The 14689-nt window shown below is 44.2% G+C and overlaps 1 protein-coding gene across 8 annotated transcripts in view; it reads left to right on the top strand.

Annotated features, from left to right (window-relative positions):
• The window catches only part of OXR1 (oxidation resistance 1), a 301246-nt gene that overhangs the window by 208888 nt on the left and 77669 nt on the right, over window positions 1-14689 (top strand). The window contains exon 1 of one of the 8 annotated variants that reach the window (XM_087747592.1): window positions 3087-3443. The exons of 5 other annotated variants lie outside the window; for them this stretch is intronic. In XM_087747592.1, coding sequence (XP_087603718.1) covers window positions 3290-3443 — 154 coding nt within the window. In that variant the 5' untranslated portion in view covers window positions 3087-3289. Of the gene's footprint in view, window positions 1-3086; window positions 3444-14689 lie in introns of those variants that run through there. 2 more of the 8 variants (XM_087747571.1, XM_087747612.1) reach the window with 2 other exon arrangements.

The raw sequence follows: 14689 nt of genomic DNA, 5'->3' as shown, positions 1-14689 counted from the left end.
TACACACAACTCAACCAGATCTGGAGAACTAACTGGGGTAATATTAACCCCACAAAAAAATAAATATGTTTAGTTAGTTTTGACTAAACTAAAAGATGATACTTTTAAATGGATCAGCTTTACTGCACAGTTCATTCACCTGCAAAATGAATGCTCGTGCTCACACTGGTATTACGGGACCAGGCACAGGCAATTAAGAGCAGGTAGGACCAGCTCCTTCTTTTGGAGGGCCAGTTTTAAGTGACTGAGTTACAGACATATGCTTTCTGTGCTGATACCACAGGCCAGAAAATAAAACCAGGAGAGATCCTTGTTGCACATTCAGAGATCAAATACAAACTTATTAGCCATCCTCAGTGAAATCCTGGTTGTTTCTAGACATTGAGGACGTAAAGGCAGTATGATCAAGTTTCTGTAAAGGTGTTCAATATCAATATAAGCGTAAAAAATCATTATAAATATTGTAGAACATATTTATATTTTAGTTTTATGGCAAAAGGGACACACATTGCTGATGTACATAGTGTTTACGTTGCTCCTACCAGGTAAAAAGCTGAGGAATGCTGCAAAGCTTTTCAGATGGAAATGTGGGCTATAATCTTAAGCCTCAGTACACGAGATGTTATAAGTGACACAGGATTACGCCTAGTAGAAACAGCATCTTAAAGCTCATAATAGTACTAGTAGATGTTTATGTTTAGGATGCCTGCTGAAGTAGTATAGCTCTGACTATATTCTTCACAATGTAATAATAGTAATAATAATTGTACTATTACCTCAATGCTGTGAAATTTTATCAGTAGTCACATATCCTAAAGAGTACTATTACCTTTTATGAGCACAGATACCTAAATCTTGTTTTTATAATTAAGACAGTTCAATTGAAGAATTTGTTCTTCCTAAGTAAAAACATTGCTAAATGGATGCTTTTGAGTATGGGCAATGATTTTCAATACTATGAAAATCACATTGCAGTAATAGGTGATCGTTTTATACTTCAGTTAGACTATTTGTGAACAAAGCAGATGAAAACAGCTAAAATGTAACAAATTCATAGTTATCAAAAAATTTGCCTTGAATACTTCATCAAAATGTTGGCTGAATCTGAAACTGTAGCCTCTGTCACTGCAATATAATGATAAACAGTGCATAATATGGGCTTGGAAGAGAAAAAAAAAGAACTATTTCAAACCACAGAGGAAATACATGCAATCCATAAAATAACAGAGGTGCATATGTAGCTAGAATACTGGTGGACAAGCAAGCTTAAAGTTTCAGAAGTGCTGAGAACCACAGTTGTAAACTCATGCCTGGTGCAAAGATGTAGGTAAATTTTGCCTAATATAGAATCAACAGGGCAAAAGACCAACCATAACTTCTTCACAGCAGAAACACTGTAATGAAATGAAAACTAATTACAGTGTTTAGGGCAAGACAGATCTGGTAGGCAGAATAGTTTATATACTAAACATCTAGTGGTACTTAGACCATGCAGTGACTCTGCAGTTCCTGATTTATTCATTAGTCCTGGAACAGACAGATTACACATCCATTTCTACCGGCAGGTTTGGGGGGGAGGGAGAGCTAATTCTGCTGCAAATTTCTTGTTCTGTTTCAGTGAAAAGGTTTTATTTGAAAAAAGTCTTGAACATCATTATCTCCTGAGCAGGAACTGATTTAAGTAGTAGAAAGGTTGATTTGAGTGTACTGTTTACATCAAGTAACCCTCAGAAATCAGCACTCCAAAATGCTGACGTTAAACTCTGATTTAATTGAGCAGCTGCTACAAGTGAATAGGAGTTGAGATAGCTCAGCACTTTGTTCCTCTGTTCTGTATGTACACAATAGATTTGGCTCAACAAGAGCATTTTTTATTAAACAATGCCTTCATTTGCAGCTAGATGCAGCATATAATTGCATCATACTCTGATTAGAATATAAGCACATTAGCTTACAGTCCTGTGTTCTTAAGGTCTATGGCACAGGTAGTAAATATAATGATATGGCTGTTCTTCCAGCCTCAATACGTGCAGAATGCACGTTGTAAGGCAGGTGTTAATCAAGAGATTCAATGCCTTAGATATTTCTTTCTCTGTTAAAATGCTGGATCGTGTTCTAACTGGTTTTATTTCTTCAAACCTTAAAAGTTCCAAGAATTGTGAGGACAAAGAATGCGAGGGTACAAATGAACACCGCAAATCAAACATCTTTTACACAGAGAAAGAAACATTTGTACACCTAGTAAGTTCTGCTGGAAGACTGAAGTGAGGTAGTCAGTTCAAAGGTTGAGTCAGGTATCGACGCTGGTGAACACTCCAAGGAAGACAGCGGGACATGGCGGGGCTGGCGCAGCAAGGATGGCGGGGTCCCAGATGGCGGGAAAGCCTGAGAGCGTGAGGGATCAAAAGCAGAACAGCAAAACCACACAGTGTCACAGCTGGTCTTGTTTTACAGTTACAGTGGTGAAACATCTTAATATCCACGATTGTGAGATGATTTAAAATTAAGAGATTGCCTTGATTCTTGATTTTCATGCTTCTTAGTAAAGGGAAGCTGAGCCACGAAAGCTAGCAGTTAATAGCTTCGCAGCACATCGTTGTAAAGTGGAGCTTTCACAAAACATAACTAAAACCCCAACCTGCGGATAAGTTCCTAAAGTTGTACAGGTGGCCGTGAGCCTGCCTGAGACTGAGAGGAAGCCGTGTCCCCAGTGGCCTGCGTACCGAGGCAGTAAGGAGACCCAGGCGTCCGCCGCCCCCGTTTATGGCCGTCATGAAACCGCCCTCACGGCCCACACCCCTAAAAGCCCTCTCCGGCAGCGGACGGGCCGTCCCCTTGCCGCAGAGAGAAGCCGAGGAGGCCCGCCTGCCCCCTTCGGGGTCCGGTGGAAACCTCTGGCAGATGCGGGCGCTGCGGCGGCTGCGGGACGCGCCCAGCTGAGGAGACGCTGCCCCTCCGCCGGAGGGCGGCCGCGGCCTGCACAACGCCGGCCCCGCACGGCGCCCCGCGGGCCTGCCCCGGCCTCGGGCGCGCCTGGGGCGGGGGGGGGGGAGGCGGCCACAGACCCCCGCGGCGCCGCGGCTTCGGCTGTCGCGGTCCGCTCCCTGCACGGCCCCCGCGTAGCGCCCGTCCGCGCCCAGCGCCGGCGGCGGCGCCGCGGCCCCTTTAAATGGAGGCGGGGCCGAGCCCCAAAGTTTGCACAAGTTGTGGAGCGGGGCCGGCGGCCGCGCGGAGCTGCGTGTCCGGCCCGGCCATGGGGCCCCCCGGCCGTTAGGAGCCCCCCGCCGCCATGGACTACCTCACCGCCTTCACCGGCAAGGGCGGCCGCCTCCTGCGCGGCACCGCCAGCCGTCTCTGGGGGGCCGTGCCCGGCGGCCTCCGCCCGGTTCGCTTCCAGGACGGCCGGAGCCGCGGGGCACCGGGCCCCGTCGAGCCGCCGCCAGGTACCGGTGGGGAAGGGGCCGGGGTGGGGGGGGGCGCGGCAGGGGCCACGGCCGGTCAGGGGCCGCCCTGGGCGCCGGGGTGGGTTTCTCGCCTCTTCTGATCCTCCCTGGAGGGGAGCGAGCTCCGGGGGGAGCGAGAGCCTGCGGGAGCAGGAGCGGGAGAGGGTCCCTTCCCCAGCGGGGAGCGGCCCGCGGGCCCCCGCCGTGCCCCGCCTCGCAGCCCTGCCGAGCCGTGGCAGGGAGAGCTACAGCGCCCTGCCCTTCCTCCGCTCCCGGCGCGGCTCTGAACGGCAGCCGAGGGAGGAGGGCGGCGAAGGGGGGTGTGGGAGGGCCCGCACATGGGCCACGGCCTGCCCCGCCGCCGTGCCGGGGCGCCTGCCCGAGGGGGGGCTGCGCCCCGAAGGGATGGCACCCCAAGACGGGTGTAATAACAAAACCCCACAACTTCGCTCTTGCCGCGCGTCTTCCTGGTTTCAGTGACAGTACTACTGCATTTGCTTTCGTTACACCCCACTCCTTCCCCCCCCCGCACTTACTTTCGTGGTGCTTTTATTGACCAGCGTGAGGGAAAGCACCTGGAGCACAGGCTCCTTCGTTTGAGCACTCTTTTGTGTACAGGGTGGTTTCTGCCTCTCGTGTGCTCCTGAAGAACAGGCAGTAGTACTCTGCAGGTAGGTTTGGTGATGGTAAGGGCAGAAGTAGTACCTCTGCCTTTCAGTGGTCAAACAGGTCAGTCAGGAGACAGCAAGTGAGTCTTTGCCCTGTGTCCAGGAGTAAGAGAGCTGCTTTTGTCACCCCCTTTCTTGATCATGTCTCTGGGTTGTAAGTATGGGTATTGTAACTTACTCATCTGAAGGAAGTACTCAGATTGGCAAGAAGTACCATGAAAACTGGAGGGGTGGACAGTGAATGTACACAGATGGTGTATGCAGAAGAGGACCGGGCAATAAGGACTCTAGGGAGGTAGTGCTGTTGACTGGCAATTAAAAACAAACTGTGATGTAACTAGTAAAAGCAGCATAGTCTAAGGACTGCTTGGAAAGAAGACGACATATGAAGTTAAGTGTGTGAAAATGCTTTCTAAAAATCTGAAGAGCAGTATACAATAAATAGTAAATATTGTCTTTTTTTTTTTTTTTCCCCGCCCCCTATTTCAAGAAGCTCTGTGCTAAATGGATGATCTCATGCTTGTCATTGTAGGCAAGTTTGAAGTCAGGTCTCTACTGAAAGGTAATGTTAAAGACCATTAAGTTTCTTTGTTACTTTAGGTTATTTTGGAAGAGTAAAATAGTTGTGTTTTATCAAGAGAAACAAGATCTGGTACTTACTGTAGGAGGCAAGGCAATAGGAATGCCCATGCAGTCTGTCCGATGTAGATGTCTCCTTGTGTGCCTTGGATCCTACTCCTTTCACAGAAAGGGTAATAGGTAATCAGCTATGTTTACAGTGCCACTCTTTCTTTCTTTATTCTGTGTCCCTCTCCCCCAAGACATACAGGGAGAGAAAGAGACAGCAACTTGTGCTTCAGCAGAGAAGTACCTCGAATAAGGCCTCTACAAACTGTTAAAGGCTTGTTGACAAAGATTACTTCTATTCTTTTGCAGAAGCAAAAAATGGCAGTAAAACTCCTCAGCATCTTCTGGTCTTTTGATCAGTTACAAGGCCATGTGTTCAGCTGTTAGTCTAAAGCATCTCCTGTGATACATGTGATTTCTTGGAGGGAGATGCTCTCTGACTATTCTTCCCCACTTGCTCTGGGGCAAAGGATTAACTTGGACTGCATTATAATGTTTTGTTTTTTCCCTAGCATTGAGCAGGAAGCATGTTTCCTCAGATACTTTCATAATATAATTATTAAAATTCGTGTTAATGAAAAGTGACTGCAGTTCTAAAATGCAGGGTGGGTTTCTGTGTATATTTGATGTGCCTTTTTGGTAGATCCATACTTTGTTTTTTTCCTAACCTAGGCAAAGCACACTGTGCCAGGGAATTAGATCCTGGCCCTCCCATGCTGTCTTCTCCTGCATGGGGTTTCTGTCAGTTATGGGCAGAAACAAATTCTTGTGACTGTAGAATTCTGGCAAGCATTTTGCTGGCTTTCACAAACTGCCTGTGCACTGGTAATGGGTGCTGTGGAAGCTGTAACAATGATTACAGTAGTTCAGTTGAAATCCAACCTCTGTTTTAATTAGAGATGAGTCCCCTGACATTAACTTAAACCTTAATGGCAAATTCTAACTACTCCAAATGTTCAATCTCTGTATGTGGTGTTCTGGATCCTACCTATTACCCTAGTTTTTTTTTTTCCCCACTTAGGACTTTCAGAAGGATCTTTTCAGTGTTCATTTTCTTTGCGTGGTTCAGTTGTGACTATGCATTACTACTTAAAAGAATAGTTCTACATAAATACCTTAAAACCCTGTTTCCATGTTTCTGAAACAAAAAACAACATTTTTTTATTCTTAATTATTTTTAATTTCACTTCTACAATAAAGTATCTCAATTCTATTCATGTAATATTAGTAAACTTACATTTACTATTTTCTTGCTTGTCTTTCTAAGCAATTGAACAGCTGCTCTATAAGGTTTCCAAGTTCAGGGAGGCAAGTCTGTTCAAATGCTGTACCTTAAATCAGTGTTCTGAGCCTGTGTACTTCTCTGGGTACATGCAGAACAGTTTATAGTATTTCTTAGTAGGGAAAAAGGAGACACTGGGAGCCTGAGTAATGCCATAGGAGGCTGTAAACCTGTTTAACCAGTTTACATTGTTTGTGTCAGCAGCCAAGTCAGTGAAATAACTTTAGAAAGGTATTTTGACTTTTAATGTTTGTGGTGGAGGATAAAAATGCAAGGAGAACCAGAAATTCTAGAGAAAGCACCTGGCTTTAGTAAAGGTGCTACCGATAATTTCAGAGTGTAAAATTCCTTTTTAAAAAAAAAAAAAAGGCCTTGTGGACTTTGAAATATAACTTCTAAAGATAGTCTATTGATAATTTCTAGAAGGAGCTAGTCTGTGTGTATTCAAGGCCTGGGTTTACCTAGAAACTTTAGCTAGAACAGAATGTAGCTTTCTTTTTCATTGGTATACATTGTAGATGTTAGTGTGTTGAAGTTGCATGCATTTTTATTTGCTTTAAGATGCAACTCAAGGCTTTAGGGAATGTGTGATTAAGGATTATCTTTACTGCAGAATTAACTTGAATGTTCAGTTTAATTTGAGTCTCATCTATACAAACCTCTTATTTAAATAAGGCAACAGCATGTCTAATAGTTCAGTATGCAGTTTGCTTTGTCTGCTGTGCAAGGGGGAGTGTGGCCAGCAGTGAGGGACATGGTTTTGCTTCTTTTCTGTGACACTGGTGAGGCCATACTTTGAATATGCTCTTTGGTTTGGTGCACCACTGTTAAAGAAGGCTGCTGAGGAACTGTGGAGGGTCCAGCCGGTATGTTTAGGGGCATAGGGTATGTGACCTGTGAGGAAGGACTGAGGGAGCTGGGCTTTAGCTTTGCAAAGCGGCAACCCAGGTGGCTTAAAGGCAATCTGATTGTGACCTACATCTGCCTAAAGGGGCACACTTTTCTCAGTAGTAAGAGATGATAAAAGAAGGGGCAGCAGCCATGGGTTTTAGCTTGGGAGGTTCAAACTGGACAACAGGAAAAGGAGTGGTCCATCAATGGGACAGGTTACAGTTTTAAGCGAACCTAGTTTGATGTTGACAATATTCCTGCTCCAGACTGGAGGCTGGAGTAGATGTCCTCAAGAGTTTTCTTCCAGGTAACGCTTTGGTTCTGTGAGGATATACTTCCATACCTGGAGCCTCATGCTTCTTCACTGCTAGGCATTTTCATCTCACCAAGTCTCTGGTGACTTCATGGAGGGAGAAGATACACTGCCCAGGCAGTTTGCCATTAAGTATGGAAGTTAAAGAAATGAAAATCAGTCATTCAGAACGCCTTGCTCAGAGAATCCTCTTAACCAGTCTGTCAGGGAAATTGTTCTAGCTGCCTTCTATTAAAAGATTTTTTTGTTGCTGTTGTTTTTCTCCATCAGGCTTAACTTGATTGTTCAGTTCTAAACCATGTGGCCTGTGGGTTTATTTACATTTTTTTCTTATCAGCTTTCGAGTCTTGGTTGGTAAGATAACCACACACAGTATATCCGGTAAGCCATGTGGCCTGTCAGTCCCATGTACTATGGTGAAGGTAGCAGCAGTTCATTAGAAAGATAAATGTGCAGGGCCAAGTTATAGTACACTTGTCAAGTCCTGCTGTAAAAGTTAGAATCTTTGTTTCTAAAAATCTGTCTCAGAATAAATCACACATAAGAATAAGGTAGGTTATTGCCTCACTTCATCCTTATTCAGTACTTCACTTTTAAGACATTAACTTTAATACGTATATGATAAAGTATGAGAGAAGCTTAAATTGGGGAGACACAATTCTGCAAGTTTTCTTGTACACACTGTTCCAGATGAAGCACATGTAAAATGTACCAGCACCCTTTACAAAGACGCTAATGCTTCGCTTTCATGTCTGAAAATACTTCAGTTGGTACAGGCATAAGAAGCAAATGTGATCTTGGAATGTATCAGGCTGATGACTCAGTCATCTTGTGATATGTTAATTATGCACAATCTCTTCTTCCGACTTTATGCACTACTAGTGTATAGAAATTCTTGACTGTTCCCTCGGCGTATGTGATGTTAAATGATCTTTTACTTCATGTTATGCTTTCTACTACTACATCTCACCCTGCTTTTTTTTTCATCCAGGCTTTGGGGCTACAGAATTCATTGTGTGTCCTTTTGCCCAGCCTTTGCTGTTGATTGTGCTTCCGAGTTCGTTTGCTGATGTGCAAATGAACTGTTTTAAAAACTAGTCCATTGGGAACTCATTAATATACCCCTCCATTCTGCTAGTTTCTATTTTACTCTCCCCTTTAGTGAATTTTTGACGTAGCTTACAATTCTTGGTCTGTTTTTTACTGTTCAATAGGATTCTGATGTATTGCATGTTTTACTGAAGTTCAGTTTATATCTGTTTGTCATCTGCCAAATTAGTGGTATAGGGTTTGCATGGCAAGGTTTTGGTAGTGGAGGGACTACAGGGGTGGCTTCTGTGAGAAGCTGCTAGAAGATTCCCCTATATCCCATAGAGCCAATGCCAGCCGGCTCCAAGATGGAGCTGCTGCTGGCCAAGGCCGAGCCCATCAGCGATGGTGGTAGTGCCTCTGGGATAACATAGTTAAGAAGGGGGGAAAAAAAACCCTGCACAACTGCAGCTGAAGAGAAGAGTGAGAATATGTGAGAGAAACAGCCCTGCAGACACCAAGGTCAGTGAAGAAGGAGGAAGAGGAGGTCCTCCGGGCACCCTGTAGTGAAGACCATGGTGAGGCAGGCTGTCCTCCTTGCAGCCCATGGGTGTCCATGGTGGAGCTGATATCCACCTGCAGCCTGCGGAGGACCCCAAGCCGGAGCAGGTGGATGTTCCTGAAGGTGGCTGTGACCCCATGGGAAGCCTGTGCTGGAGCAGGCTCCTGGCAGGACCTGTGGCCCTGTGGAGAGAGGAGCCCAGGCTGGAAGAGGTCTTCTGGCAGGACTTGCGAGCCTGCGGGGGACCCACGCTGGAGCAGTCTGTTCCTGAAGAACTGTACCCCATGGAAAGGACCCACACTGGAGCAGTTCATGAAGAACTGCAGACCATGGGAAGGACTCATGATGGAGAAGCTGGTGGAGGTCTTTCTCTCATGGGAGGGACCCCACACTGGAGCAGGGGAAGAGTGTGAGGAGTCTTCCGCCTGAAGAGGAAGGAGTGGCAGAGACAATGTGTGATGAACTGACCGCAACCCCCATTCCCCATCTCCCTGCGCTGCTCAGAGGGGAGGAGGTAGAGAAATCAGGAGTGAAGTTGAGCCCGGGAAGAAGGGAGGGGTAGGGGGAAGATGGTTTAAGATTTGGTTTTTTTCTCATTATCCTACTCTGATATGATTGGTAATAAATTGAACTGATTTCTCCAAGTCGAGTCTTGTTTTGCCTGTGACAGTAATGGGTGAGTGATCTCTCCCTGTCCTTATCTCGACCCACGAGCTTTTTGTTACATTTTCTCTCCCCTGTCCAGCTGCGGAGGGGAGTGATAGAGCGGCTTTGGTGGGCACCTGGCGTCCAGCCAGGGTCAACCCACCACATTAGTTTATAATCGAAGTACAGTTTATTCTAGTAGTCTGGTATCCTTTGGCTGTATTGCATTTTAGTTTTAATTTTTCTGGTTAATTCCCATTTCTAATATTAAAACAATTTTGAAGCTGCTGTTTTATTGAGAACCTGCATGCTCATGGCTGCCTTTCATCTTACTACATGCATGAATAATACCTTTCTGTTCATTAGTAAGCCGCACACCTCACTGTTATATGTGTGGATCTCCCTCTGGCTTGGTTTGGGGAGGCAAGGGAAGACGTGGCCTTAAAAACAGCTGCAAAACTTATTTTGGTGGTGGTCTTGTGCATCTGCATTGCCTGCCAGAAAAATGTGGGAGGAATCATAGTTACAGATAACTCGAATGGCAAAGAAAGACTGTGTAGTCCTGCTTAAAGTAGGGAAGACTATGACTTCAGGCTGGGTTTCTCAGTGCTTTATCCAGCTGGGCCTTGAAAATGTGCAAGGATGGAAACTGCACAACTGCTTTGAGCAATTAGGTTTCTACCTTTCATGCAGTCAGAAGCTCTTCTGTTTGTCCATTATGTCTGTTGTTTTTTTTCTCGTGCTGTACATCACTGAAGAGCCTGGCTCTGTCATCCTGACACCTGTGAGGAAGCTATCTAGAAGGTACAGGAAGGCTGCTGTTACAGTCCTTCAAAACCATCTCTTCAGGCTGGAGAAGCTCTGTTCTTTTAGCCTCTTCTCACAACCCCTGACTACCTTGGTGGCCCTTCATTGAAATAGTTCTTGTTTATTAATGCCTGGCTTATACTGAGAGTGACTGGGGGTGGGGGAATGGGATGGTGACACTAGAGCCAGTATTCCAAAAGTAGTCTGAGTGCCAAGTTAAGGAGAATAGCTGTTTCTCTCGGGAGCATAGCCAGCAGACTGAGCGTGCCAGTTAATACAGCTGAGGATGCTGCTGGCTCTCCTTGCTGCCAGGGCATGCTGCTGGCTCATGCTCATCTTGCTGCCTACCAAGGCTCCCAGGGTTTTTTCAGCAGAGCTGCTCCCTGGCTTGGCAGTGCCAGCCTGTACAACACAGGGGACTCTTCCTTCCCACGCAGAGGACTGTTGTCCTGTTAAATTTCGTAAGGTTCCTCTCAGCCTGTTCTTCCAGCCTGTCCGGGTCCCTCTGAATGGCAGCCCTGCCCTCAAGCGTGTTGACTGGTCCCCCCAGTTCGATGTCATCTGCAAGCCTAATGCAATAAACTTGTACAGTAAGGTGTCTACCGAAGCTTCCACATACACCATAGATCTGTGGGCATGTTAGCAGAGCAGTTGTAGTGCACAAGTCTGCTACATCATTAGGATAAGCTGACTGGTTTTGAGCTCTTAGAAAAACTAGGTACCATTGACTTAAGTGTGATAAGGCAAAGTCAATTCTTAAAGATGTCTAAGGATAACTTGATATTGCTGCTTGATGGCCAGACTGCTTATGGGGTATTGTGTAGACTTGAAGATGTACAACTAAATGGGCTTAAATAGCTGAAACAGAAGGACAATAATTATTGTAAAAGTTGAATTCCTTTGCTCTTTCAGTAGAGCAGTCATGATTTTTGCAAGTTTTCATTAATATATATTTGGTCTGCAGAGAGGTTGTACAGTAGGTGGAAATTGCAGTTAGGTAGTCTCTAATGTATTAGACTGTATACGTACATATTTTAGATGGAACAGGGAAGGAAGCTTACTGTTGTTAACACATACTGTGGCATAATTAGAAAATCTGGTGAAGCATTTCTGTTTACCCTAAAATGTGAAGTATTATTTTAGAAGAAAGCCCGTGTGATGCACGTACCAGGAGTGTCATGCATGGAGCTGGCTTTATGTTTCCTCGCCATTCAGAGAAGTGGCCTGCCTTAAATTTGTTTCTATTGAATTGTTTTTCATCCTGAAATCATGCATTTAATTATTTCTGCCTATGTGCGATGCAGCTGACCAGATAGCAGAAAAGAGGGTCATGTGTTAGGGGGATCATGAAATGAACTTGAATTAGTGCTGAATCTGTACTGCAGAAAAAAGCTATTTTGATGTTTTTGAAGTATTGATGCAGCATTAACAAGGCCTCGGATGCATTTAGTTTGGGGTCATGCTTGAGAAAAATGTGAACAAAAGAATCATGTGGTGAGCGGTGATAAGGATCAAGAGTTCTGAGAACATGAGCTAGGAAAGACTGAATCACAGAACAAGTAGCAGTTGCTTAGCAAGAGGAGACTAAAGGGGGCATTGTTTATGACACTGCCTTGGTCTGAAAAACTACCATTTTGGCTAGAAAATTGCCGGCTACTAGCATCTTTTAGGCTACTATTAGGGCCTCTTTGTTTCTGGTTCCTAAGACATTAGAAGATAACTGAAAATAATATTCCAGTAATTAGCGTAAGCATATCTAACTGCAGGAGGGGGAGAAGGGTCAATGAAATGAGACAGTTGCTGTACTGAGATGTAGCCCCTGCTGTTAGGAACCCCAAGTCACCAAGCCTTATGGAATATAAAGATTTCCTACTTTAATCTCTTTTGTTTCTTTATGAATAAATTATAAAGATCTAACTGTTATTGAGGAGAACTAATCAAATAAAGATGTAATATCTATTCTTCCTCTGTTTTATCAATTAGGAAGTTGTTTCATGTGCTGCTGAATAACAACGTACTCAAGAATATTTCAAAGAAAGACTACTTTTCTTTCCTTACCTTCTTGTGATTCAGTTTTTAAAAATCTTTACCCCATATGTGCTGCACCTTTTTTTTTTTTTTAAGAACTGTGAAAAATTGTGTCCTAGACAAGCATTTAACAAGGCTGCCGCCTCTGCCTTTTTCTTAAACACACGTCAATCTAATGCATAACTTGCAGTTCTCGTTGGGGGGAGGGGGGGGGATAAATCATCTTTTTCTCATCATCTTCACCATAATAAGCTCAGTTATTAATTGTAAACAATTTGCATTAATTGTTGACTTGGCCAGCTTACTTGCTTTATCTCAAAGAATACTTGTTTGGTTTATCAATTTATTCCTCTGGAAAAAGTGATCTTTGTAGTATCTGTTAACATTGAAATGAATAGAAGATCATCAGCTGAGAAACATTGCAAGTTATTTGAAATTTAAGATTATCATGCAGAAAAATAGTAGGGTAAAGGAAAACTTAGTACATTTTGCTCTATGCAGACCTTGAAGATACTCCTAAGCAGTTCTTAGCATGTAATATTGCGTTGTTACTCGCAGTACCAATCTTGAGTTCTCTTTACTAGGTTTTATTGCCAGAAGTCCAAATCATGTGCTAGAATCATCAGCAAACAGAAAATTGAAGGCCTACAATTCAGCGCAGATGGCATACTAAGAAATGAGAAATGTCATTCTTGTCATGTGAATTTGAACTAGCAGTGCCACAGGAATATTTTCAGTCAACCAAAATTCAGTGGCACAGGGCCATACAGAGGCAGTTATTTGAACTCACCTGTAAATATTGGAATTTAGCTTCAGTTGTCTTCAAATTACAGTTGAATAATGCCACTGACTATTACATATTTTAAGGTCAAAGCTGCCTCACTGAAAGCTGTATGTTCATAAAACATAATGTTCCTAAAAATGCTTTTCCTGTTTTGTATAAATATGTTGGAACAGTAAGTCCTTCTCTCTGGTTATGTTGATGATCATATGTAACCATTCTTATGCTACAGTCATTTAATCTTAAGTTTCTGTATGCTTGCATCCAGCATTCAGACTACATATTGGTCTGGTGTCACTTTGAATGCTGCCTTCTGTATCTTTCTAGTTCTAGTCTTTTAAATCCTGGACAGTTGTAATATTTTCTTGTAATTTGTGGATCTGATGTGCTTTTTCATTTCAGTGTTTCAAGCTGTTGTGGAGGCCCAGTCCTGTGAAATGGTAGTTCAAAATTAAAGCATCAACTCTGATGTGACAACAGGTCTGATCTTGTTTCTGTCTAGAACAGCACGGCTAAAGATCTGATAACCTAGCCCCACAGATCCCCTTGTTTAACAAGTTGCTGTTGACTCTTGAGGTTGTGCTCAGCATGGTCAGTAGTGTCAGGTTTTTCTTATACCTGTGGTCTGAGAACATCAGCCCTTGGTAGTCTCACTGGCTTACTGCTGGCAGATGAGATACTGATTGTTTGTAACCTAGCAAGATGAGCTCATGTGCAACAGAATTATCATCAGGAAGATAAGTAAAATGAAAGCATGAGACTGATTCCCAGTGGTGCTGAGGTCTTTTCAGACCACTGCATCCTATGCTGGCAGTTGTTTCCACTTTCACATGCTTCCTAGAATACTGGGGGCACGAGGATGGCTGGAAGATTTACTTTCTTTGCAAAAATAAATAGCCTGCTTGTTCAGCCAGAGGTAGTTGGAGGCTTTGCAGTATGCCATCAGGGTGGTTGAATTCATGTCTCTGCTACTCTGATCTATTTTCACAATTGCAATACCTCCTAGTTTAGTTTCTGAGATGTTAGATGAAATGGACGGGTGTGGTATGAACAGGCAGCTCAAGCACTCGGGCTGTGGGCAGAGATGTGGCGTTTGATAGCTGTGCCTGCTGCTTGGCCGGCTGGGTAGCCAGCACGCACATAGCTCAGCGCTGCCTGCCTCCACCTCTTCTTGACTTGGGGGACTCAAGTGTTTCAAAACCTACTGTGACCTGAGTCCTGTATCCATATGGTGAGGGAAAAAGAAAGCTATCACGGAGGGAAGGGATGAAAGTAGGCACTGATGGGAAGGGTGGGAATTACTGTCTTAGGTATGGGAGGGGATGACGCTAAAAAAAAAAAAAAAAAAAAAAAAAAAAACAAAACATGAAAAGCTGCAGATTATAAGCTCCTGAGGAATTTGTGGTAGGAGTTCTCCTGGCATCTGCTTTCCTCCAAGGTGCCTCCAACAGGGACCTTCCTTCCCCACCCCTACCCCCTGGTTGCTCTTACTTTCCTGAAGTTACCAGAGTGCTCTGAAGTCTAAATCACAGTAGGTCTTTCTGCCCTGAAGAACAAATAACTTTCCTTTTTTATTTCTGGCATAAGAAACAGAAGTGGTTATTTGTGCAAGA

Source organism: Nipponia nippon, unplaced genomic scaffold, assembly GCF_047370975.1.
Source record: "Nipponia nippon isolate SJK-2023a ecotype South Korea unplaced genomic scaffold, ASM4737097v1 scaffold_1, whole genome shotgun sequence".
Lineage (NCBI taxonomy): Eukaryota > Metazoa > Chordata > Aves > Pelecaniformes > Threskiornithidae > Nipponia > Nipponia nippon.
Note: the sequence above shows the minus strand (reverse complement) of the source record. Positions and strands in the feature narration are given on the sequence as shown.